The sequence below is a fragment of the Chiloscyllium punctatum genome, chromosome 42, assembly GCF_047496795.1.
Source record: "Chiloscyllium punctatum isolate Juve2018m chromosome 42, sChiPun1.3, whole genome shotgun sequence".
Taxonomy (NCBI): domain Eukaryota; kingdom Metazoa; phylum Chordata; class Chondrichthyes; order Orectolobiformes; family Hemiscylliidae; genus Chiloscyllium; species Chiloscyllium punctatum.
The window spans coordinates 18,319,566-18,346,406 of NC_092780.1; the positions used below are offsets into that span (position 1 = coordinate 18,319,566).

A 26,841-nucleotide genomic window follows, 5' to 3' on the forward strand; every position below is an offset into this window, starting at 1 on the left:
GAAGTTCATTTCTTCAGACAAAGTTTAAGAAATTTTCATTGCAGACCACGGCCCCATTTTAAAAATATCAAATTGCATTCCTCATTTATATGCAAAAAGCTCAATTGTTCCACAGGATACATGCAGACAGCCAGAAATATGCAGATACAGTTCAATTTATTTTGCAATTAACTACATAGCCCACCAGCCCCAAAACTATAATCGAAACTTTGTTGTGAAATTTTATTCTATTTTGATCAAACTAACATGAACTCAAATTACAAAAAGGGCAAAGCATGGAGAATGTTCTCAATTTGTTTTAATCATTATTGTCAATGACATAAAATTGTATTAGAGATATTTTACACTGTTTACAAATGAAAAAAAAAATGTTACATTGGGCACAAGAAGCACAGTCTGTCTTATTTTCCCTGACCATCTGGGAAAAGAAAACCAATGATGAAGTGGACCACCATAACGGTGATAAGAAACTGGTTCAGATTTCTGATGCACCACAAGAGTTCCCAACCTCACATTGTAACAAAGAGGTGCTCATCACTTCATATCATCTTATGAAAAATAGACAGAAATACATACCGTATCACTGGTCAATGTTAGAACCAGGACGAATAAGAAATAAATTCAAAAGTAAAAGCAAAACAAATTGTCTATCAAGTTTTCAATCGCTGATACATTGTTAAATTTATCAACTGAAGACTTAATATTTTCAAAACTGAGCGAAGACAGAATGTTTTTGTTAATAAATTGAGACTGCGTAGATTTTTTAAAAAGAAAAAGCTACTGCCTTCATCAGATAAAGACTAACAGTTTTCTGTATAAAGACAAATCTGTAGCTTCTTAATTGAGCAGCTTTCTTCTTTTACAACTCCAGAAAAATAGTTCAGAATGCTCCAAGGAATAATAATTACAGAATTCTCAGAGTGAAAGAATTTCATGGCTACACTATATATCACAGACATTGGAGAAGTTACAGACAGACTTGGGTTTTTGTAGTCTCATTCGCACTCTAGGGACATTTCAGGGAATTTATTGCAATGTAGGAAAGTGATATTACAGCAAACTGAATTACCAGATATTTTGTTTTGTGATGCTGATGGAGGAAAAATATTTGCCATGACAAAAGTTGACAATTTGCCTCCTCTTCAAAATAAATGGGCCATAGTTCAACATTTCATTCAAATGACGACAACTCCAACAGTGCAGCACTCCCTCAGCAATGCACTAGTGTCAACCCTGGAGTTTTGTGCTTAAGCGCACACTCGAACCCAGAATTGCCGATGCAGGTGAATATGCTACCAATGAGCTACAATGGATTTTAGTATGACAAAAGTCAGGAGACATTAGTTCTGCGTTTAATGTGAACTAAAGATAAGCAAAGCTGAAAATTATTTTTTTTAAATCCACAACTGTCAGCAAAACATTTACTCAGTGGAAAATTGTTTTGCATCAGTAACTAAATAAAAAGCCAGCATAATAACTATTAGCTTTGTAGATTGGATTATTGCGTGTTGGCAAAACCTGTATATTGTGTTGCCATCACTGACAATAGGCAGTATTTTCGATTACTTCCAAAGCTGAATTTTATCACAAGAATGTAGTGCACCAGCTGGTGAGAGGGTGAAGGTCTACAGCTACCATTTAAAATTGTTTTGTTTGTTTTCATCAGCCCCACATACAACAACAGGATATAGTGTTCACACGGAGAATGTTGCAAAAATAAACAGGGCAACTGGACCACTTCTGAAACATTGGACCCAGTAGATTGGGCTGATGAGTAAAACCAAATGAGATAATTAAATATGTTTGCAGAGAAACTGCATTTTATGATTAGAATTTTGCTCAATCTTTTCATAAAGTATGACCAGCTCAGTTTTCTGTTATTTACATTCTACATAAATATTAAATACATTTTCAGAATATCCAGCTTGTACTGGAGTTTCAATGTGGAACGCAGACCAGATAGGCTTCCAGTTGATGGTTCTGATAGCAAGCAACACTGTCCAAAATCCATTCTCGGGAAACTACAAAGTTGCTGTACTGCCTCTGGATTGCTGTAACAATTTAGAACATTATGCATTCTGAGAATTAACTTCGTAATAGATTTCAACGTAAACATTTAACCATATAGAAACAATTTTATAGAAACAATTTCAAATCAACATTAAGTATTTCTCTCATCAATGTCAAATTTTTAGCTGTCCTGGAACAGACAAATGATTCACAAACACAACTACCTCTGGCCCAGAACATAAAACCAACCTCCAAAGTGTGGGTGAGAATGTGAATAGAAATTAATTCAACTCAGACCGTTGAAGCCCTTTGCTTGAGCACAAACCAGTCAAAACTAGGGTTTCGAAGAAGTATGGAGATTGCTATGATAGATACTACTTATTTTCAAGACTCTTCATTTGGTTCAAAGGTTCTGCAAATTACTTGTGTAAACAGCTTTTAAACCAGACTTGCACTTTTAGTCTCTATCCATTTACCATTCAATTCTCTTCCATTCACCCCAAGGTCTCACCTTTAAGCGTAAAGGCAAAGCAAACAGGCAATTTAACCTTCAATGTCTCAAGCACAAATGCTTTAAGTATTATTCAGCTATTACAAATATGTTACAGGAAAGAAAAGGAGAATAAGGAGCTCTATTGGGCCCTGTTTAAGAAAAAAAAATGAAGCAGACCCATATCGCTAGCTTAATAAAAACTGGAGGATGATTTTTGGGCTCTTGTGACAGTGATAATGTCCCTAGTCCTGGAATGAAGGCCTAGGTTCAAATCTCACCTGCTCCAAAGATGTGTAATGACATTTCTTAACAGGTTGATTACAAAAAATAGATTAAAATTTAAAAAACAAACAAATAATTTGGGGTAAATAGAAAATAAATGGCACTACTGTATCCTTTTTTAAAAAAAATAAAAAGGAAGCAGACATATAGGGCCCTCTATAAGAAAAGAGATAAAAAGGATTTGTGGACCCTCTTATAGTGTAGAGGTAGTGGAAGTCCAGGTTCAAGTTACACTTGCTCCAGAAGTGTGTAGAAACACCTCAGAACAGAAAAAAGGTGACAAATAAGTTGGCATTGTTGACACTCCCATAATGGACTTTGCATGCAAACTTCTAAATGGCTGTACAGGTCATTACTGGTGGTGATTAATTGTTAAAAGGCAAAGAAATACACGATGATTTAGTGGTGGGAAAGTTGTTCGGTCGTGTATGGATATATTAAACAAAACAAAGTTAGTGCTCACTGTTTTCCAGTATTCACAAATAGTTATCTTTGGGATAGATGAGCTCGAAATAACAACATTTATTTAAATATTTATCAAAATGTAAAATTTAAGTAGATAATTTGGCTGGTGGTTTTATTGATGTATAGTAAACTGTACAGTAATGATGTAGATTCAACAGTAAACTCACCTCGATAATCAGTGTTTTCTGGATTAGCATCAGGTTGCACAACTACCACTGCAGTACGATTCTAGGACAGGAATAAATGAAAATTACATTAGGTTATGCCAAAAACTTCCTTATCCTTTTAGAAGAACTCATGGCTTCCCCATATTCCATCAACAGTAAAAAAAACACTTGGTTCAAGAAACACATTAAAGATTTTCTCTTATTCATTTAGGGATGTCAGCTTCAGTGACTGGGTCAGCATTTGTGGTCAGCCCTAACTGCCCTTGAGAAGGTCGCGCTAAAATACCTTTTGGAATCGCTGCAGTCCTTTTGGTGTCAGTAGACCAATAGTATTGTTAGTGTGCATGCTGCAGGACTTTGAAGTAGCAATAGTGAAGCAGCAGCAATATATTTCCAAATCAGGATTACATGTGGCATGAAGTAGCACTTGCAGGTGGTGGCATTCGCAGCTCTTGCCCTTCGACATGGTCAGGGATCGTGGGTTTCGAAGGTGCTCTCTATGGAGCCTCGCTGAATTCCTGCAGTGCATCTTGTAGCTTTTCCAGAATAGAAGATCTTTAGCATTCACTACCGTATAACATCAAGGTGGTCCTTTCTTTGCAAATTTTGCACTTTCCACAGATCTTAATAGCGAACAAATTAAAATTGGACTATTCCACTGGTCACAGGAAATAATTGAGACCCAATTTGAACAAAAGGAGATTTAGTTATGAACAAAATAAATAATAATCAAAGTATTGGATTTTTGACATTCCTCAAAAATTAATGAACAAACCAAAAATTCACTTTTACATATTACAAAAATACATCATTTATTATTAATTTTCAAGGCTTTGGCTTTGAGGACCAGATGCTTTGACAAAAAGTCATACTTTACTTTGAGATTAATCATGCTGGACTTAACTGAATGTAATTGTATTGTACAATGCATAGCCTGAGGAGATGTTGGAGCTTAAATGAACAGTCACCTTTCATTACAAACAAGCTCATACCTGTCTGCTCATTCGTCCAATTGTCCAATGCAAATTGAATTGCCCAAAAACCAGAGAGTAATATGCCTACTGCTTAAAATGAGAAAAGGAACCTGTGAATTTGTCCCATATTTTCAACATTCTACAGGCTAATAGCACAAAATGTAACGGTTGCTCAGGTGACAGCAATGCAAGACTGTTAAGGATGTTTTGGACAAAGATTGGCAATGGAACAAGCGTGGAGAAAGCAGAGATCAGGGTTGAGTAACATACCAAAGTTGTGCAACTTTAGGTTTAGTCTGATAATGACAAGTCACAGAAGTTGATTGAAAACCCTTCTACAATGCAAAGTTGAGTCAGGAAAACTTTGCTGATGGTGACATTTAGCTGGAGGAGATTTCAGTTCAGAGATCTTGAAGACAGATAGGCAGATTAAGAAAGTGCCAACGGCCTTGAGGGAATTTAAAAGGCATCATCGTTTAACTGCTCAATTTACTCCCTAAATCATTAGGCAGTCATAATGTACTATTTAATAATACAGGATTTCAATTTCTCTTCATTAAGACACAAATCTAATTTTCTTACTTTACGGGTTCTATGACCTTTAGGCATATTATCTTGTACTTACAGGACTGTACGTGAATAAATAAGGTTCCTTAATTATGGAGGCACCACACAGCTCTACCATCCACTCTAGCTGATCTGCAAGATACAGTAGTATTTATTTATGAAAGGTTTCAAACCTACATTTCACAGTAACAGAAGGCTGGATTTAAAAAAAAACAAACATTCCACCACAATTCAAAATTGATTTGTTCTGCTTCAATTCCCAAATTTAGTTGAGCAGAAAACAAAGCAATTGAGAAAACGTATGCAGTGTGTGTGACCTTATTTGTACAATGCCATTAATCCTCATCCCTATAAAATATAACCATCTATTGTCCACATTACAACAGAATAACTATGGTCTAACTTTCCACTGTGGTCTTATAAAGTGTGACATTGAAAACTGCTTGAAAATATATGGATTGTATAGGATTAAAAACACTATTCCTGAAACAAAAGTTTACACTTTGGACTGCATCCCTAGAAACTGTGCATATGCTGCATTCAATTTCTGTCCACTAATCTTAATGGAAAAAAAAAGAGACAAAAATCTAGGGCTATGCAAAAAAGATATTCCAATGTTCACTGTCCACAGAAGTAATAAAGCTGAATATTAATATTATACTATGAACATTAAAGCTGAATATTAATGCTTCATATTTTAATGGAAGAGTGACCAATTTAAATACAGCAATAACATTTTTATTTAGAAGATAAAGTTTATTTTAAACACTCAATGCAGTAGAATTTTATAACTCAGAATTTACTGCTTAAAAGGAAGCCCTTCAAACCATCACACTGGGGATAATTCTGCCTCCAATCTAATTTCTCACTTTCCTTTTCATGTTCTTTTTATACCTAGTAACTTCGTTTCAGAAATTCTAGTGTCAATGTCCATATTCACATGTAATTTTCTAAGCAACTGCTATGGGAAATTGTCTAATTTTCACCTGGATTTTTGAATCTTTGTCCATCTTTCAGATGAAGTAAAGCTGACTCTGTATTTAAAAAAAAACTCAATAACTTCTATAAGGTTTGAAAATTTCCATTAGATCTCCTTTTAACTCTGTTTGAATAAAGAAGTTTGTTTTCATTTAAAAGCTACAACCTTTTTCTTGGGTTCTGGTGAACCTTTATTATATCTGGTTTTGAGTGTCAAGAGGTACACAGCACAGAAACAGACACTTTGGTCCAACTTGTCTATGCTGACCAGATATCCTAAATAAATCTAGTCCCGTTTTTCAGCATTTGGCTCTTGTCCCTCTAAACCCTTCCTATTCATATACCCATCCAGATGCCCTTTAAATGTTGTTATTGTACCAGCCTCCACCACTTGGAAAAGCAAACCAGGGCAGGACTTATACACTGAATGGTAAGGTCCTCCATGAAAAAGTTGCCCCTTCTGTCCCTTTTAAATCTTTCCCCCTTACCTTTAAACTATGCGCTATAGTTTTGGATTCCCCTATCCGAGGGAAAAGACCTTGCCTATTGACCCTATCCATGCCCCTCATGATTTTATAAATCTCTAGAAGGTCATCCCTCAGCCTCCGACACTCCAGGGAAAACATTCCCAGCCTATTCAGACTCTCCCTCCAGTTCAAACCCTGCAACCCTGGCAACACCAGAAAAGATTTACAATGAACCCCTTCAAGTTTCACAACTTCCTTTCTATAGCAGGGAGAACAGTACTGCACACAGTATTCCAATAGTGACCTGACCAATGGCCTGATGAAGGGCTTTTGCCCGATCATAGATTTTCCTGCAGCTCGGATGCTGCCTGACCTGCAGTGCTTTTCCAGCACCACTCTGATCTAAACTCTGGTTTCCAGCACCTACAGCCCTCACTTTTGCCCAATGTCCTGTACAGTCGTGACATGACCTCCCGACTCCCAAACTCAACGCACTGATCAATAAAGGCAAGCATACCAAACACCTTCTTCAATAAATTATCTACCTGCGACTCCACTTGCAAGGAACTATGAACTTGCATTCCAAGATCTCTCTGTTCAGCAACACTCCCCACGTCCTGCCCTGATTCGCTTTTCCAAAATGCATCACCTCTCATTTATTTAAATTAAACTGCATCTGTCACTCCTCAGCCCATGGGCCCATCTGATCAAGATCCCGTTATAATCTTCTTGGCTGAGCACTATACCTCCAATTTTGGGGGTCATCTGCAAACCTACTAACCACATCTCTCCATGTTTACATCCAAATCATTTATATAAATGATAAAAAGCAGTGGACCCAGCACCTTGTGGCACATGGCTAGTCACAGGTCTCTAGTCTGAACAGCAACCCTTCACCACCCTCTCTCTTCTAACTTTGAGCCAGTTTTGTCTCCAAGTAGCGAGTTCTCCCTCTATTTTGCTTGATCAAACCTTGCTAATCAGTCCACCATGAGGAACCTTGTCAAATGCCTTAAGTTTTACTGTTCTATGATTCTAATATACATATTATGAAGTGTAGGTGTGTACTATAACTTAGAGAGAGTGGAAGCTGGCCTGGACCTAGAGAGGCGCAGAGTGTGCTGAAAAACTTAAAAATGTAACATTTGGTTGTAAAACATATGATTGGAGCTGAGTTACTATGGTACACAACAAATTCGAATTTGGCCAATCAATGTAAATTATGCCCCGAGATACCAAAATCCAACTGAACTTGAATTCTAATGTTTTGATGACATCAAACCAAATGAGACAGTCTGATGTTTTGGGGTATATAAAATGGGATATTTTGAACAGTTAGCCAGAGCGGCAAAGAGCACCAACAAACGGAGATATGGTCTGCATAGCCTCTCTCTGAAAGGTACCTTTCCATATAAAATTTGTGAAGCAGAAGACTGAAGACCCAGGAAAGTACAGATGAAGATACCAAGGGAAAAGCGACAACTTGCTGGTTTTGAAATTTGATTTTTTTTTGTTGTAAATTTTATCCGGGGTTTTATCGGATCGATATATTGTAGAGTGGGAGATAGATAAATTGATCAAACAAAGGAGGATTACAGGTGAGATAGTTGGTGTTTGATGTTCTTGTGCTTCTTGGAGTTAAAGAATAAATTGTTAATTTTTTTTCTTCATACAGAAAGATTTTTGTATTTTTTGGTCACTCATACTTTAATAGGTGACAAGGTGAGGTGAGCTTTTCTGTGGGTCTGGTTCAAATTAGCAGAAGGGTTTACCCAATGTCATAACATACAGTGTAGAACTGAATATGCAAAGCTCTTGGGTCAAAGAACAGAGCTATAATATGTTTAAAAACATTTTGGAGGCTGGTATGAAAAACCTATGTCAAACTTCTGCTAATTCAAATCCAGTGATAATGCATGGGCACATGCTAATATTACTGTTCAGACCTGCACTCAAACTGGATTTAGAGCAGAAAAGCAGCTTCGATATACAGACACATTTTATTCACTGAAACCTGTAACCACAGGTATGTGAATGGAACAGGGGGGTTTTTATGATGAAGAATAACGTGTCTATGAGTGTTTAAAATTACATGAAAAATATCTTTTGTTGCCTTCCAAAGACATTAAACTATATTGTTAGCCTGATCAGTGCAGTTCATTCCGATAGCTTGTGAACAGACAGTCTGATGAAACGTCACTTATGCAAAACAGAACCTCTGATGAAGCATCACTTACGTAAGGTCCACAGAACCATTTTTTCCCTACTCAGAATTGCAAACAAGTAGTCAAAACAGGAACGGAAGACCACCAGTTCAAACAATTTTGAAACATTTCAAAGATTGATTTTGGGTATTTAAAAAGAAAATCGCCCAGTAAAAGAGGATAACAGCTAAGCTAACTGGACAATGCAGTAGCAAATCTGGCAGGTAAAAAGTCATGCCCAAGGGTTTCAGGAACCTTAAGCTGAGAACACAGCATAAAAAAGTGATAACATTATCATTGCGAACCTAATGGGAATCAGATATTCAGCTTGAGGTTGAATCGGCTCGCAAGACTGAAATCAGAACAATTCAGACTGCAAGAATGGGGCAGGAAAGAAAGAGAAAGTCAGTGGCAAGCATAATGTGACAGGAAATCCAAGATGACAAATGTTATAAATGGTGGTCCTGTTAAATAACCAGGACATGCTCCACAGATAACAAAGAGCATATTGGAGCAAAATTACAGGTGCTGGTTTTTCCCAGTAAGGGGACTTGGTTATTAGCGGACGGAGAAGCACAGCAGGTCAGGAAGCAGCCGAGGAGCAGGAGAATCTATGTTTTGGGCAAAAGCCCTTCATCAGGAATGAGCCTTGTGGGCCAGGGGGCTGAGAGATAAATGGGGGGGGGGGGGGGGGGGAAAAGAGAGAGAGAGAGAGAGAGAGAGAGAGAGAGAGAGAGAGAGAGAGAGAGAGAGAGAGAGAGAGAGAGAGAGAGAGAGTGTGTGTGGTTGAGGGAGGTGTAGATGAGAAAACAATAGATGGATGAAGGTGAGGGAGAAGGTGATAGGTTGTGGGGGGCTGGAGCAGATAGATGGGAGGGGTTATGGACAGGTCAAGAGGGTTGGGGGCTTGGGACTGGGACAATTTGTAAGGGGAGGGGGTGAAATGAGGAAACTGTTGAAATTCACATTCATCCCGTGCGGTTGCAGGGACCCAAGGCAGAATAAGAGCTGTTCTTCCTCCAGGTGTTGGATGGCAATAGTTTGGTACTGGAGGAGATCCAGAACCTGCATGCCCATGATGGAATGGGAGGGGGAGTTGAAGTGTTCAGCCATGGGGTGGTGGGGTTGGTGGGTGTGGATGTCTGAGATGCTCTCTGAAACAATCCGCAAGGCGGCGTCCTGTCTCCCCGGTGTAGGGGAGACCACATAGTGTGCAATGGATACAGTAGATTACATTGGGGGGGGGGTGGCGTAGTGCTGGTGTAGCTGCAGAAGACAGACTGTTCCAGGTCCTCGACAAAGAGGCAGGCATAGCTGGGTCCTATGCAGGTGCCCCCATTTGGTTTGAAGGCAGTGCGAGGATTGGAAGGAGTTGTTGTTGAGGGTGAGGACCAATTCAGCCAGGCGGATGAGGGTGTCAGTGGAAGGGAACTGTTTGGGACAGCGTGAAAGGTAGAAATGAAGGGCTTGGAGGCCTTCGTTGTGGCAAATCGACACGTACAGGAACTGTATGTCCATGGTGAAGATGAGGAGTTGGAGGTTGGGGAAACAAAAATCTTGGAGGTGGTGAAGGACGTGGGTGGTGTCCAGAGCATAGATGGGGAGTTCCTGGACCAAGAGGGACAGAACGGTGTCAAGGTCAGCTGAGGTGAGTTCAGTGGGACAGGTGCAGGCTGAGACAATTGGTCGACCAGGGATCTCCTCTGTTCTCAAGATGACCAATTCCACCGTAGAAAATCCCAGATGGCCTCTTTCTTCCAATATCACAATTCCCCTTCCCACGTGGTTGACTATGCCCTCCAGTGCATCTCCTCCACATCCCACACTACTGGTCTTGAACCCCACCCCTCCCAACGCAACAAGGACAGAACACCCCCCACCAACCCCGGTCCTCACCTTCCACCCCACCAACCTCTGCATACATTGCATCAGCCTCCCCCACTTCCGCCACCTCCAAACAGACTCCACCACCAGAGATAAATTTCCCTCCCCACCCGTATCAGCGATCCGGAGGGACCATTCCCTCTGTGACCCCCTCGTCAGGTCCACACCCCACTCCTGGCACCGTCCCCTGCCACCGCAGGAATTGCAAAACTTGCACCCACACCAGTCCCCTCAACTCTGTCCAAGGACCCAGAGGATCCTTCCACATACGACACAAATTTACCTATACCCCTGCCAACGTCATCTACTGAATCCATTGCACCCGATGTGGTCTCCTCTACATCGGGGAGATAAGACACCTATTTACGGATCGCTTCAGAGAACATCTCTGGGACACCTACACCCATCTGCCTTGGGACCCTGCAACGTGTGGATTTCAACAGTTTCCTCATTCTCCTCCTCCCCCCCACATTATCCCAGTCCCTAGCCTCCAACGCGGCACTGCCCTCCTGAGCTGTCCATCATCTTTCCCATCCATCCACTCCACTCCCACTCCCCCCAAACTTATCACCTTCTCCCTCACCTTCATCTACCTATCACTTTCTCAGCTACCCATCTCCCAACCCCACACCCCCATCCCATATGTCTCTCAGCCTCCAGGCCCACATTCCTGAAGAATGGCTTATGCCTGAAACATTGATTCTCCTGCTCCTCAGATGTTGCCTGACCTGCTGTGCTTTTCCAACACCCCACTCTCGACTCTGATCTTCAGCATCTACAGTCCTTACGCTTTCTATGTTGAGCAGGGAGTATACTTGGAGTTTTTAAATCAAATTATGAACCGCAAATAAACAATTGTGGAAGACTGACTGACTCCTGCTTCAACAGAAGACAGTAAGTTCAGTTTTACTGTTCAGCATGAGGAAAAAGTGCAGTTCATCCAAGAGTAGATTATGGATGACCAGTCTAACTCTGTGGGATATTGAAGTCAATAGGAAATTGTGGTTATTATTGTGGAAACGTATCCTAGGAGGTTATCCATAGGAGAAGACAAAGATAGGTGATTCTAAATGAAACACAACAATATGTTGACAAAAATCACGTTAATAGGCACTATACGGTAAACCAAAACAATCATCATCCTAGATACCTACTGCATGAGAGCCTTTCTATACTTGTTCAGGAACAGAACCGTATGCAAGGAAATAAAAATCTTAAATTATACTGAAATTATTAAGTTACTGTTAAAAATGTTGTTAAAAATAACATGAAATCTCAAGAAAATATGTCCACCTGTAACAAATGGAAACTAAAGGAAGCATATTAAATTTATCATAACATCCTGAAACTTATTTATATACTAATGAACCATTACTAATTCTGCTTTCACTCTTTCAAGTGTTTAAAAATGCACCCAAGAGCCTCAGATTACCAATCACATGTGTGTGGTCTCCACACAACAGTAGTTTATTTTCCTTTGTATAAAGTGTTAAGGCATGTGGGAATTAGAGTAGAATACACAGGAGATTCCTGCCCATCACACAGCATGCTTTAGAAGTTTCAATGGGAATACGCAAAATGACCCATGACCTCTAATCGAGGTGGTTTAGTAGTAGCTGCACCCCAGTCATCAAACAAGAAAGAGTTCAGATATTCCAAAGTCCATTGCACAGGGTTAAACATGTGCTAAACTGGTAAGAAATTCCCACTGTGCCTGACTAGCACGGAGGACATTTGAAATGCAGTGAAAAAGTGATGCACAAGAAAGAGGTTTTCCTAGGGTCACTTGTTGTAAATCATCCTTGGACATAGCATATTGTAGCTAAACATTTGCAGTCAATATCTTAGAGATACATAATCACGAGACTAAGTAAATACTTTAAACTTCTCACCACTTTCTTTATAAATTAGCTTTCTTAAAAAACTGTGAAGTAAAATGGCATAAAATTGGTAAAGGAAATGTCAGCATCTTCACTTAAGTAATCCCTTATAGAAGCTGATGTGGTTTATTTCATAAATAACACAACTAAAGAAACCTTAAATACAGAAACTGGCCAATTAAGAATTTTGTAGCAATGATTCAGAAAGGTCCTTGACATCAATGAAAATAATGACTAAATGCTTTATTGATACTTTAATAACTCAATGGTTTTTAGGCTTGATTCTAGCAAAGAATTTTGCAACTTTACAGAATATACATACACCAAATTTTCTGGTAATCGACTACAAATTACCATTTGTGGTAGGACATTGTATCCATTAACTCTGTTGTGCACTGCATCAACACAAAATGCATTAGCAGCTGCTCTTGAAACTGGCAGCCAATGCCAGAATTGCTGAATTAATATCATTTGCATTGTTTCACTGACAGGTACATCCTATAATTTACTATGAATGATTTCCTCAATTACAATATCTGCCCAACATTCTCTCGAAACAAGACAAAAGTTTAAGATGCATCGACTTGGACAACAGCATAGCTGACTTAGAGAAAATGCCCCCAACAGAGGATAGCCACATTTCTGAGAGATAATAGATGTTCTTGTGGTAAAGCATAGTTCATATTGGTCAGTGAAAAAGCCACTGTGCAGCTAGTCAAGGATGGCATGAACATAAAGCCTAGAAGCAGCTTTTCTGTGTCTCTTGGTCATGCTTGGTGAATGATTTACCCAATTACCAGAAAAACCAGTAAAAGAATTCCATCAACACCACCACTCCTAAGCAAATGCTCAATCTCTATCGAGATGTCAGGATTGGGAAAGAAATTCAGTTTCCGTATCTGGCGCCTAATGGCAGTATTAAGCAACAACGGTGAATGAAAATATTTAAATGTTAAGCAAAGCTCCCACCACTGCTGTTCATTGAGTGGGATATCAGTAGTTTCAGTTATCTGTGCAATGTTTGAGGATGAGAGTTTAAGAGCAGATCCATGGAGCGACACTCCTGCAGCAACTATATTTCACACTTGTTCCACTTCCAAATTAAACAAGGCATCAGTTGCTAATAAAAAATACAATTGCTTACTTTGATTAGGCAAACATTAAGTGTTATTTCTTCTGCATGCCTCCAAGCTTTCACTGCTATTTAGGTGCTGGTTTTACTTAAGAGGTTTGAAAGCACTTCAGGAGTTTGAGATCTGATTACATTTACTAATGTAAGGCTGGATTAAAAAAAATGTAGTTTTTATGAACAGAAGAGTAAAACAATAAAAATAAAATGGTGGGTCTGGCAATGTTAGGACATGGATAAAAATAGATTAAAACACACCTTCAACCCACAAGTGAAATATGTACAAAATGAATTCCATATCAAAATTACTGGACACATTCACCATGGAATGAACTATGAAAGGTCACTCAACTAGCCCCTATCCCATTTAGGCAATTAGAAAAATGACCTTGAAATAGATGAGAGTACAAGATCAGAGATTTATTTCAATGAAGATATTGCTATCAGTATTTAATCTCCCAAAATGGAAAACACATTTAATGCATGAATACATCCATGAGTACTTAGGTCAGTCTGTAGCCCTTGCGCTTCACTCTCATAATTCAATGCATGCTTTTAAACATTAGGAATCCTGATGTGAAACCAAGATCCCATCCAAATGTTCAAATGGCATGAATCAAAGAGGAGCAAGGGAGATCTCCCAACACCATTGTCATACAGCACAGTCTGAAGTGAACACTTTAAACCTCCATTTCAAACTGTGAGATCTTTTGCGTGTAAGCCATTTGTTGTGATTGCCTACATAAGGTTAACAGTCCTGAAGAGCAATTCACAAGCGCTTCATGAATATGGCTTTCTTCTCCTATAAATCCACAAGTATGCCAATATGACATTATGACAGCACAGACCAGATGGGCTGAATGTTTTTGAGCTGCACATGCTGGGTCAATAAAGAGACAACAAAAGCAGAATAACAAAACCTTTAGTGAATGTAACAGATCCTGTCACGGTATTGAAAACGTTCAGCTGTGCTATTTATTTAGAGGACAAATCCTATACATACAAGTAAACTTCAGTTAAAAAAAAATTAGGCCAGCATGCATGTTACCGTTGTATAGCATGGAGGGGAGAATAAATGAGGTTTGCGTCACTAGCTGATCCTGTGACCAGACCCCAGTAGAAAATTTGTTCTACCTCATTTTGTTTGGGAAGTACCTGGAAATATAAACTATGGGGGATATAAGCATTTTGTTTGGGTCAACTATGTAACAGAGTTTATTTCCACTGACATTCCAGACTGCTTAAGGGTAAATGTGGTTACCATAGTTACAGCTGGCACTTAGTGATGATGAAATCAGATGCACAGATGTTTTGATTTATTTTTGAAAACGCTGGTGGCTTGTGGGTGAGTTTATGTCAATGAAGGCCTTGATTCAAAGGCAGGTGATAGGATTGTTTTCTGGGCAACAATTCTACATTCAAGGAAAAGGGTGCATCATTTTCTTTGGCCCCAGTGAACCCCATCCCACATAAGCTCAAGCCAAATAGGTGCACAGACAACCTGTCCCCATTATTCTGCCAAAAATGCTCTGCGAACAGCTGCTACAAAAAGGGGAGAAAGGGAGAGTAAACTCTTGATTCCCCCTCCCTCTCAAAGATCACTGCTTGAAACCACCACACAAAGCATAGTTAAAAGATAATAAAACTAAAGGACTAGACATTTGATGCACTAAGCAGCATTCGAACACTCTGCAACTTTACATACTAGAATGGACATGTGTAACAGAAGCATAACAGCTTCTCGATTCCTCCCCCTCAATTTCACCTCACACAATGGACACATGGCAAAGACAGAATTGGCTTTAACTGTCAAATAGACTTTTGATACAAGTTTAGAAACATGCAGAATTGCCATTTGAAAAGATATGCAAGGAGGAATAAAAAAATAGAACTTAAGGTTACAACAAGCAGCAAATACCACCAAGAAAAAAGGAGAGTAGAAAACATGCTATTTAAAATGTAATATCACTTAAAATTGTCAAAAGACTTTCATTAATGATAGCACATGTATACATTTAGTTTGCACTTCCTCATGTTTAGAAGGTTGTGGGATGATCTGATCCAATCCAGGATAGAGAAAATGAGAAGAGATTCAGAAGTATAGATACAGAGAAACTATTCCCTCTAGTGGGGGAAATCAGGATGAGAGTTAGAGTCTTAAAATCAGTGCTAAAGGCATTTAGAGGTGAAGAAAGTTAAAAAATCACACAACATCAGGTTATAGTCCAACAGGTTTAATAATTGGAAGCACATTAGCTTTCGGAGCGACGCTCCTTCATCAGGTGGTCGTGGAGGGCTCAATCCTAACACAGAATTTGTAGCAAAAATTTACAGTGTGATGTAACTGAAATTATACATTGAAAAATTGATTGTCTGTTAAGCCTTTCATCTGTTAGAATACAGTGAAAAGCATTTTATAATTGTATTGAGGAACACTGGGCAGTCCAAGTTAGGAAAACTGCAGTTTTCAAGATCAAAATTGATTGATGATTGTTCTTGAGTAAAGAATGAAAAATATAGCTATATTGAGTTGAGTTGAGATTCATTTCAGCCATTTTCCAACTGAAAATAAACACCTGTATTTATGCAATGGTTACCGTGAGTACAGATCATTTTCAGCTTTATTAAAAAGTTATACTGGAAGAAAACACCATTTTTATCCACAGAATATTTCTGGCGTACATAAATAGTTGTATTGTGCATGGTTATGCCAGTGAATATTTGTTTCACACATTTGAGGGTTCACAATTGCTAACGTCATGGAACAAAAAAAATACAAAGGCCAACCACGATAGCATACTTGAACACTAATGCCAACTTGGTCATCTACAACCCACTGTACAAAGCTTACTCCCTATTTACGTATTACGTATGCTGAACCATAAAACTAATATTGTTGAAATCATATGCATGTGCTCTCACCAAGCAATTAAAGCCACAGTAAAACCCCCAATTTTTATTGGATCATTCCATTCACTGCACTTATCAAATGCACATTTATAAATTTGAAGAGCATCTGACAGCACTTGAATCCATTAAGCTCTGGTTTATTGCACCATGAAATACTGATGTAAAGCTAATCTGTGCAGCAAAATTGCATAAATATACATTACAATGACTAATTCAGGTGATTTAATTCCTTTTATGGATGAGAAAATGACAGTATCCTATCAAAACTAGCATGGATCTAAATGCAGGCATTAATATAGTTTAAGTCTAAATTAATCTCACAGGAGTTTGAAATATAATTGAGAATCCCTTACCTCTGCTCATACCTGTAAAAGAACCAAAGCAGCAAACCTCATAATGGCTTAACAGCAGCTGAAAAACATATATTGTAACATTAGCGAAAAAAAGTGAATTTAAGGTATCTAGTATGAAAAAATTTCAATAGTAATTTATAAAAAGCAATTAGAAGGAAAAAGGCATCAAATACATAGGAACAATATTACTTGCAAGTTCTCTTCTAAGCCACCCATCACTGGAACTTCGAATATATCACTGTTCCTTCAGTGTTACTGCAACAATAACCTGGAACCTCCTCCCAAATGACACTGTGCGTCTAACTAATCCATCCACACTGCAGCAGCTCAAGAAGGCAGCTCATCACTACCTTCGAGGGAAACTAGAGATGGACAACTAATGACAATGGCATTAACATCCCATTTATGAATAAAAAAAATTTGTTTTAATGCACTACATTCCCACAGCATTTCCACTTTGAAAAAATATCCAAGGCCACTTCAGAAGGGAAAGAAACAATTGCATTTGGGCAGACAAATAAATGTGTAGGGATCATTTATTCTGAAAAAGCAAGTAGTGGAAGTTGATATGAATTAGGAAACAAACTTAAAAATGGGAACAAAGCTGAGGCTGGAGGTTCTACCAGTGGCACATGAAACTTGAATTAGAAGTTGAAGTTTGGACAAGGAAGCGCAAGGCTGAATGAGGAGTTGTTTCCAAAATTAAGGCAGACAGAATTCTGGGTGAAATTTCAAATTAAGGACAAGGAATTTTAAATTTGAAATACTGGGACAAGGCAATGAGTGACCTGTTCAGGGCATGAAAGAGACAGCTGCAATTTGGGAAAGTTAGCATTTATTTTGAATGAAGAACTGATTAGATTAGATTCTCTACAATGTGGAAACAGGCCCTTCGGCCCAACAAGTCCACACCGACCTTCTGAAGAGTAACCCACCCACACCCATTTCCCTGACTAATGCACCTAACACTATGGGCAATTTAGAATGGCCAATTTACCTGACCTGCACATCTTTGGACTGTGGGAGGAAACCGGAGCACACACGGGGAGAATATGCAAACTCCACACAGACAATCGCCCAAGGCTGGAATTGAACCTGGGTCCCTGGTGCCCAGCAATGCTAATCACAGAGCCACCGTGCCACCCCATAAGATATTGGGACTAGAAGCAACAAAGACGGATTTGGATGTTAATACTGGCAGGGAGTTGGGGACAAATAATATTATCAGGATAGAAAGGAGTAGGTATTAGGTTGTTCTGCTATAAATGTGCATTTTGTTAATGCGAATTTGCAACAACACAATTGACGAATTGGGGACACTGTTTCTAAAGAATGAACTTTTAATGCAAGTACTGGTTGTTAGGAGATTCTGGCCACATTGGTTTAAGTGGTGCTGCTATTACATGATTTTCTTATAACATGGGGTTGCACGAGAACAGAACTACCGCATTGTAGCAGAACCAATTGTATATAAAATATCTTTTATATTCAAAGTTTGAGTTAAAAACAAATTTATGTGGCCAAAACAGAAAACAGTTTGCTAAGTAGATGATGGGGAGGAGAAGCAAAAGATTTAGATCTCTGCCGTAACAATGGAGAAAGGTACTAAAAATATTCCTCTGTAAATCCAGACAATTTCTGTTCATTTGTTAGTACAGAGCCTTTTCTAAAAGGAATATTAATAATCTGGTAATTGGTGTGGGTTGTACCTGCCACATAAATGTTACCAACCTACAATATAATTAAAATTCTGCACTGCAATAAAATTCTTCAGATATTTGGTAACCTATTTTATAGTCACAAATGTAGATGATCTAACTTGCAGTTAATTGTTATTCCTCAAAAACACAGTCTCTAGACTGTTTTAGCAATGAGATTGTCTTGCCACTGGCTATAATTACTGTGATGACTTTTGAACTCCGTGTATATACATTGCATAACAGCGATAATAACAGTCTAACATAAGTCCACTCTATTTCAGTCGTCAATTAGATGTTAAACTGTTGGGTCAAAAGAAACCACATATATATTACACTGAATGGCAAATACATATACTAGTTAATAAAATAACAATTTCGATTAAAGAAAGTGATGGGAAAGGAAACAGCAGCTATCACTATAACTCAATCTGTGACCTTACTTTATCATCCGCTGTTTTTCTTGCTTTCCTTGGGCCAGTGTGACTTCTTCCATTGATTACATCACCCTTCACTTCAAACTCATGCTGCAATGTTTCAAAACAAAAAACAAACTTGTTGGAATAACTTGAAAAACAGCAGATTTACTTAACAAAATACTTCAAGATTTACACTGCTGCACCCTTTATATTTTGAAAGGCAGGTTTCCAACTGTTCCAACTAACAAAACATACAACAAAAAAAAATTAAACTCTAAAATTAATTTCTGGAATGAGGTTGCTAAAACTGTATAGCCACTTATGAATGAAAACAATGTACAAGTTATATCTACACCTACATTTAAACTGGGTTACCAAAACAAGAGGCTGCAGAAAAACTTGGACATGATAGGTGAGTGGGCAAAGAAGTGGCAGTGGAATAGTGTGGGAAAGTGATGCTATGTTTTTTGGTAGGAAAAATAAAGGTGTAGACTATTTTCTAAATGGAGAAAGTCTTTAGAAATCTGAAGCACAAAGGGACATGGAGTCCTGGTTTAGGATTTTCTGAAGGTTAACATGCAGATTCAGTTGGCAGTTAAGAAGGCAAATTAATGGTACCATTCATTTCAAGAGGGCTAGAATACAAGAGCAGTAATGTTCTGCTGAGGCTGTATAAGGCTCTGGCCAGACTACATTTGGAGTATTGCGAGCAGTTTTGGGCCCTGCATCTAAGGGAGGATGTGTTGGCCTTGGAGGCAATCCAACAGAGGTTTATAAGAATGGTCCCAGAGATTAAGGGCTTGTCCTATGAGGAGCAGCTCAGGATTCTAGGTTTGTACATGATGATGTTTAAAAGAACGAAAGAAGGAATCTCATCAAAACTTACACAATACTGAGGGGTCTGAATGAATTAGGTGCGGAGAAGAAGTTTCCAATTATAGGAGAGACTAGGACCAGAGGGCACACAATAGGGAGGAAGTTCAAGGAATGTGACCCAGCAAGTGAAGGAATGGCACGACATATTTCCAAGTCAGGATGTTGAGAGACTCGGAGGGAAACTTGCGGGTGGCAGTGGTGTTCCATGTATTTGCCGTCCTTATTCTTCTCGATGGCAATTTCGAAGGTGCTGCCTACTTTGTGGATGCAGTGCCAATCAAGCAGGCTGCTTTGTGCTGGACGGTGTCAATCTTCACGTTGCTGGATCTTCACTTATCAAGGCAAATGAATTGCTATTCCGTTACACTCCTAACAAGTAGAATCTTGTTGATGGTTGGCAGGCTTTGGGGAGCGAGACCATGAGTTACTCATTGCAAGACTCCTAGTCCTTGACCTACCCTGAAAGGCATAGTATTTATATGGCTGATCCAGATCCTGATCAATGAAAACTCCTGGTATGTGCATGGTAGAGATTCAGCAATGGTAATGTCATTCTATGTCAAAAGGCAATATGTTGCTCGTCTCAGGTTAGCCCAAGACTGGATATTGTCCAGTTCTTGCTACGTTTGGACACAATGCTTCAGTATCTAAGAGGTTGTGAATTGTGCTGAACATTGTGCTATCGGCAGCGAACACCCTTGCATCTGACCATATGGCTAAGTGAAGGTCATTGATGAAGTAGTTGAAAGCTTTTGGGCCTTGGTCAATACCCTGATGAACTCTTGCAGAGGTAACCTAGAACATTGGATAACTGACTTCCAACAAACATTTACTTTGTGCTAGGTATGGCTAGTTAGGAGTCAGTAGGTTCACAGTGGTAGAGGCAAGATAACAGAATAGCCTTTATCAATGCAAAACAATAATGGAAACTTCATTAGATCTTCGAGCTTGAGAGAAGAATTTGTACTCTGACTGTATATGGTTGTACAGCTTATATTAATACAAATGGGAATAATAAAGGAGGCAGAATGATATGGTTTAAGTTTGTCACAGGGGTGACAAATCCATCCAATCCAATGTTATTAAAACATTAAGTAGTGAAGGTATTAACCCACCCTAAATCCTCAAGTTAAATTTTGTTTGAAATTCTGGATTTCCTCAGTATACAAATACCTTCAGCCAAAAATGAATGTTAATATTACATATCACTGGACTGGGAATGATCAAAGTTAACACATTAGAAATACCATCAGCTTCAACAAATGTACAATGATATGTGCAAGTGTTTTAAACCTTGATGCACTAACTTCCACTTGACCAAAATTATTATAGTTTTTATCTGGTGATGAAAAAATATTTTCTGTAGAAAAAAAATACAAACATACCTCATCAATCACCATGCCTTTCCTGAAACATTCAATGATCCCTGAAAATAAATTGTGGCAGTCATTTTACAAGCATGATAAAATCTTAGTAAAAATGTTGGTCACGTTAGACATTTAATGACAATGGCTTTCAATTGGAGAGGCTGCCATGGTTTCACAAAACTGATCTCCAGGTATTAAGTCTTGGATCAGTGGAAGAAATGTCATTGGTTCACAAAGTCATGGCTTTAACTCATGGTCTCAATTCCAGAGCTAAGCTGATAACCTAAGGTGACATACAAATGCAGAGCTAAAGGAATGCTGTACTATCAAATACTGCTGTCTTTTAGAAAGGAAGTTAAACTGAAGGATCCTGTACTTTCACAGGTAAACACAAAAGATTCGCTGGAACTATTTGAAGAACAGGAGTTCAAGCGAGAACCTATCCTTTAAATAAGATCAACAGAACAAGTTAACTGGTCATTTATCTCCTTGCTGCTTGTAGGTCTTTGTTGTGCAAACATCCTATTATTTTTGAAGAATCATCACTTCTGTATTTAATTAATGGTGAAGTACTTTGGGACTTCAGTAGTGAAGGATGCTATATATATACACACACACACACAAATTCTCTCACTTTCATTTGCACTTCAGTTATGAACTTTTAAACTTTCTTTGAATTCAGTCGCCTAATTCATGGTAACCGGAGCCAGCACACAAATGCAGTTCGTAATCACATTTATGGCAGAGTTTTTGTTAAATTGTGCTTACATTGATAACTGACGACCCATCGCCTCCCTGCTATTCCCATGAAGTACTTCAGCGTTCTCTCACAAACTAGATCTGTATCTAAAATACAAGTTAGTAAATAAACATAGAATTAACTTGAGAGTTTGGCTTGGGTAATAAATTAATAGTTTTCAACATAAAACTTCCAGTACATTTGTAGTTGATCTCTCTTATTTATTTTCTTCTTCGTTAGCAGGGTCACAACTTGCACTGAATTGTAACACCTTTTATTTATTTCTATTTTAAAATAAGTAAACTTAATCAAGTTGGATCAACTAAATTTATAATCTATCAACAGCCTCAATAAGTTGCTTTTCAATGTTTTGCCATATCATATTTGGATTTTACTGGGATCCTAATAACACAGTAACTAAACAAACATTAGGAACCTGTTTTTGGTACAAGTGCAACCAAAGTATTGACAGAATTGAGGTGAACACTTCAAAAACCTGATGGGATGCTTTTTCTGAAAAGATTGAATATTAATACTTGGAGAAGGTCATATCCATACAAGAATTTCAATTAAAAGAATTATTATATTCAAAAGGAAGAGAAGAAACTAGAAAAACATGCGAGTATGGTAACAGGTCAGAGTGGGAGGAGGCATGAAAGAAATATAGAACTGGCATTGACCGTTTGGTGATGAATGGCCAATTTATATGTTGCAGATTCTAAGTTACCCTACTTCAAAACATTGACCTTCTTGCTGGGATTCAATAAAATGTCCAGCCAGCAAAATAATACTATACCTGTTTTCATGATGACATGGGTTGTGCTGGACGAAAAAGTACTGAGAAACTCGGCCCCTGTTTTTCTTGCAAACATTTCAACCAACATCTGAAATCAGCAAAAATAAAAAAACCCACTTACATACAAGTAATTTTTGTTAACCATTGACTTAGTTCAGTTCTTGTATAATTAACTTTCTTTCAGTCTCATAACTGTCAAACGGATAATTCTACTGGACATGGAAAGTAATTGTAAGTTACGGACTAGACTAAACCCCTTTCAAATATAACAAGGAGACAGCCTAGACCTAACTTTTACCTTATTTAAAGGCAATGTAAGCTGCTGTGTTCCAGATGTAAATTGATTAACTACACTGCTCAGCTTTAAGCAGAACACACCTCATTCTTACCTTGTAGTTAAAATACAAACAAAAGAAAGAAGAATCGATATAACTTTAACTCTATTTAACTCTATTGCACAACAGAGCAATATATTATTTAACTGCTAAAGAGCAACTGCTCCAATATAGTAACATCCCATAAATACAGCCTTGGCAAAGGCAAATGTAGTAAAATAGACTCTCACATGCAACTCTCACAGCAGACAGAACTCCCGCTTTTAGCTGCAATGCAGAGGGCAATAACAGCTTCCACATCCAAACTCAAGAGCCCAGCAATTGCTAAAAACTAAAACCAAAATTTTGGTACTGTGGGAGCCTGACTCCACCCATTCAGGCTGCTTCTATTGTTCCAAGTTTAAAAAAAACAAGTCCACAACAAGCTGTTTATTTTATTGGCTTGGAGCAGACTACCCGGTGGAACTGTCTCAGTCCCTCTTAAAAAAATGAAAAGATCAAATACAACTCTTAAAGCCATAGTATCATCACAAGGTTGCTTTCTGAAGAAATGCACACAAACTGTCTGGTCCACACTTATAAAAGCATCAGGCTGGGGCAATAAGATAATGAAATTGTAGAACCAATCTACTCTATGAAATATCAAAGTTCCAGGATCTTTATTAATGGTGGCTAGGTGGTTAGCACTGCTGCCTCACAGCATCAGTGATTCTAACTTTGGGTGACTGGCTGTGCAAACTCCATACATTCTCCCTGTGACTGTGTGGGTTTCCTCCTGGTGCTTTAGCTTCCTCCCACAGTCCAAAGATATGCTGGTTCTGTGGATTGGCCATGCTAAATTGTCCATAGTGTTCAGAGATGTGTAATTACGTGGATTAGCCATTACATTAGGATCACATGGACAGGGTAAGGGAATGAGTCTGGGTGGGATGCTCTTTGGAGAGTCAGTGTGGAGAGTCAGTGTGGACTTATTGAGCCAAATTTCCTGTACCCAGACAGTAGGGATGCTATAAACACACAGGAAGCAAGGTCTCTTAGCACTTTCTTCACTGTCAGTTTGCTGAGTCATAAGTCCTGGGGAAGAATCAAAAGAAATTATTTGTGGCAACTATGGTTATGTTTTATTTTGGTATGCTGGCAGCAAAAGGTGGCACAGCTTGTAGATAATTGCATCTCATTGTTAACTGGAATACTCTGTCAATGACATCTCTTCTTTGGCAGCAGCGATATTAGCATACAGAACTGAGTATGCAATGTCATGGATGCTGGGTTTTAATATTTTAGTTCTTTGTGATTTCAGCCACATTCAATGGTTGAATATGTCATTCACATAAACATTAGTCCTTTAACTATTTTGGCTTCAGAATTATTTCATAGCTTTCACTTCTTTCTTGTCCACAGCAAAGATGTCAGCATTTGTTCAGATATACAAGTATAGGACAACTCAAGAGTTAATGAATTCCTATTATAGTTGCCTTCAAGTTCTAGCTTCATGAGCATGCTTGGTATAACAGTAGAAATATAGAATTTGTCTTCATTTAAGCTATGTGTCCTCAGACTCCGATGTTGTCTTTCACGTAAGTTGTTAAACTGAGGCCTTGCGTGCCTTCTCAGTTCAACATAAAGGAACTTCTGAAGTTCACTACAAGAACATGCAATGCAAAGTAACATACTGGAATTTAATATTATGCAGAAAAGTAAGTTATGGGTCATCAAAACAGCTAAACACTTCTCTGGTGTTTGGAGAATGTCATATTCATACAACTACTGGCATGGAAAACATTCTTCGGGGTAGACTTGCTCTGCAAGTAACTGATATTTTTCAAACGTGAACTGAATAAAGGCTTTCTTCCAATGTTAAGGAGTGAGATGCTTCTGTAGTTATTGCAGTCTCCTCTCTTGTTTTTGTGTCATGTGATGATTTTGCATCAGACCCAGTTTGTGGAATAAAGCCTACTTTCCAACAGAGAAGGTAAAAGGTCACAAAGGTGTGGTACTAGAGGGGAATTTGTGCTCAAACAGTTTGTCTGATAATCTATCCTTGCCTAGTGTCTGCATGATCAGCAGACTCTGGCCTTTTGAAGTCCATATCAAGGGTTTTTCATTTAACTCATCCATGACAGGAGACAACACATCAGGATATCTTAATTCACTGGGGCAGACTTCACTAACCATCAACTTCGGGGTGACAACTTTGATGACTATTGGACTAAGTGACCTCTTGATCATTTCAACATTGCTCAAGGATTTTCATTATCACAGAGAAGTGATTTCTTGACATACGTTGGTCCAATATTTATTTGCACAGCACCTCTATCTTTTGTACAGCTGTCTTTGTTTGTTGAGGTCCGTAAGAAACTATAGAAGGTTGTGTGCACAGTCCAAACTGTCACAGAAGCCAACCTCACATCCACAGACTCCATTTACACTTCCCATTGGGGTGGAAAGGCTGCCAACAAAATCAAAGACCCCTCCAACCTCAGGCAGAAGATGTAGAAGTTTGACCACATATACACACACAGGAGAAAGTGAGGACTGCAGATGCTGGAGATCAGAGCTGAAAATGTGTTGCTGGAAAAGTGCAGCAGGTCAGGCAGCATCCAAGGAGCAGGAGAATCGACGTTTCATGCATAAGCCCTTCCTGAAGAAGGGCTTATGCCTGAAACGTCGATTCTCCTGTTCCTTGAATGCTGCCTGACCTGCTGCACTTTTCCAGCAACACATTTTCAGCGCACACACACACACACATATTCAAGAACAGCTTTTTCAATGCTGTTGTTATTAGTCTGATGAATGGACTCCATAACTTCAAATAATTTTGATCTTGTTAATGCTGATCTTGCTTTGCGCACCTCTTGTGCAGTTGTAACCTGTCTGCCTTGTTCTGTCTAAGCACCCTTTGATTTGTATGTCCTTGCTTGCTATGATCTGCCTGTACTGTTCGCAAAACAAAGGTTTCACTGTACTTCGGTACATGTGACTAAAATAAATTAAATCAAATCACTGAAGCTCCTCACTCTCATCTCCTTTCTCCACATCATCATGTATTGCAGTGAACAACTTGATGGTTCCACTTCTGACAGTTTCAGTGTGAAAATTAGAGTGCAATAGGACAGTGTCTTAGCCCTTCAGCATGCCCGCCAGATAGAGAAGGATTCTGCCTGCACAGATGGCAAGCTGTACAATTTAGGAAGACTGAAAGCTAAGACAAAAACTTACTCTGACCTGATCAGGAAACACCTTTACACTCAATACCACAATATCAGCCACGTGAAAACTCAACCACTCATGCCCGTAACATATTCTGTCCAACTGTGAACATCAAAAAGAGAGCTGTGGTCATGGAACGAGATGCTATATCACCACCCTGATCACACTAAATAACTGAAAATGTTTAGCAAATTCTGTTGCTTTGGCTGCAGTGACAATCTGCCCTTTGAAGCAGAACAGTGCATGAACAGAGACATGCACAATACTAGAGAGAGCAGTTCCATCTTTGCTGATTCAGGAAATGCACAGAAGATAATATCAAACTCACCCTTAGGACCTATATAATGGTTTGTAAGGCACATGTTTTGGTACCTTGGGTATGGCTGCGAAATATGAATGACTTACTGCCAAGAAGAAAGGAAGTTCAATAATGTCTATCTTAATTGGCTGTAGCACATTATGGCTGCATCCTGCCAGGTCAAAATCACAAATCACTCTCAGGAATAGCCAGCACTCGGAGGCAGTTTCTTGGCTTGGACACCTCTACAGAATGGGAGGCTGTCATATATCCAAGGAACCGCTGCATAATGAGGTAACTGGAGCCAGATGAGGAAACACAAAGCTTTACTTCAGTAATGC

General features: G+C 38.8%; 1 protein-coding gene across 5 annotated transcripts in view; it reads right to left on the reverse strand.

Moving 5' to 3' along the window:
* Positions 1 to 281: 281 nt before the first annotated feature.
* The window catches only part of LOC140465790 (breast cancer type 1 susceptibility protein homolog), an 85,136-nt gene continuing 58,576 nt past the window's right edge, over positions 282 to 26,841 (reverse strand). For all 5 annotated transcript variants that reach the window (XM_072561560.1, XM_072561558.1, XM_072561557.1 and 2 more), the window contains exons 17-24: positions 22,658 to 22,745; positions 21,891 to 21,968; positions 21,141 to 21,181; positions 18,904 to 18,987; positions 16,764 to 16,821; positions 5,017 to 5,090; positions 3,418 to 3,478; positions 282 to 2,051 (exon numbers count right to left, since the gene is read on the reverse strand). In XM_072561560.1, coding sequence (XP_072417661.1) covers positions 1,939 to 2,051; positions 3,418 to 3,478; positions 5,017 to 5,090; positions 16,764 to 16,821; positions 18,904 to 18,987; positions 21,141 to 21,181; positions 21,891 to 21,968; positions 22,658 to 22,745 — 597 coding nt within the window. In that variant the 3' untranslated portion in view covers positions 282 to 1,938. The remainder of the gene's footprint in view (positions 2,052 to 3,417; positions 3,479 to 5,016; positions 5,091 to 16,763; positions 16,822 to 18,903; positions 18,988 to 21,140; positions 21,182 to 21,890; positions 21,969 to 22,657; positions 22,746 to 26,841) is intronic.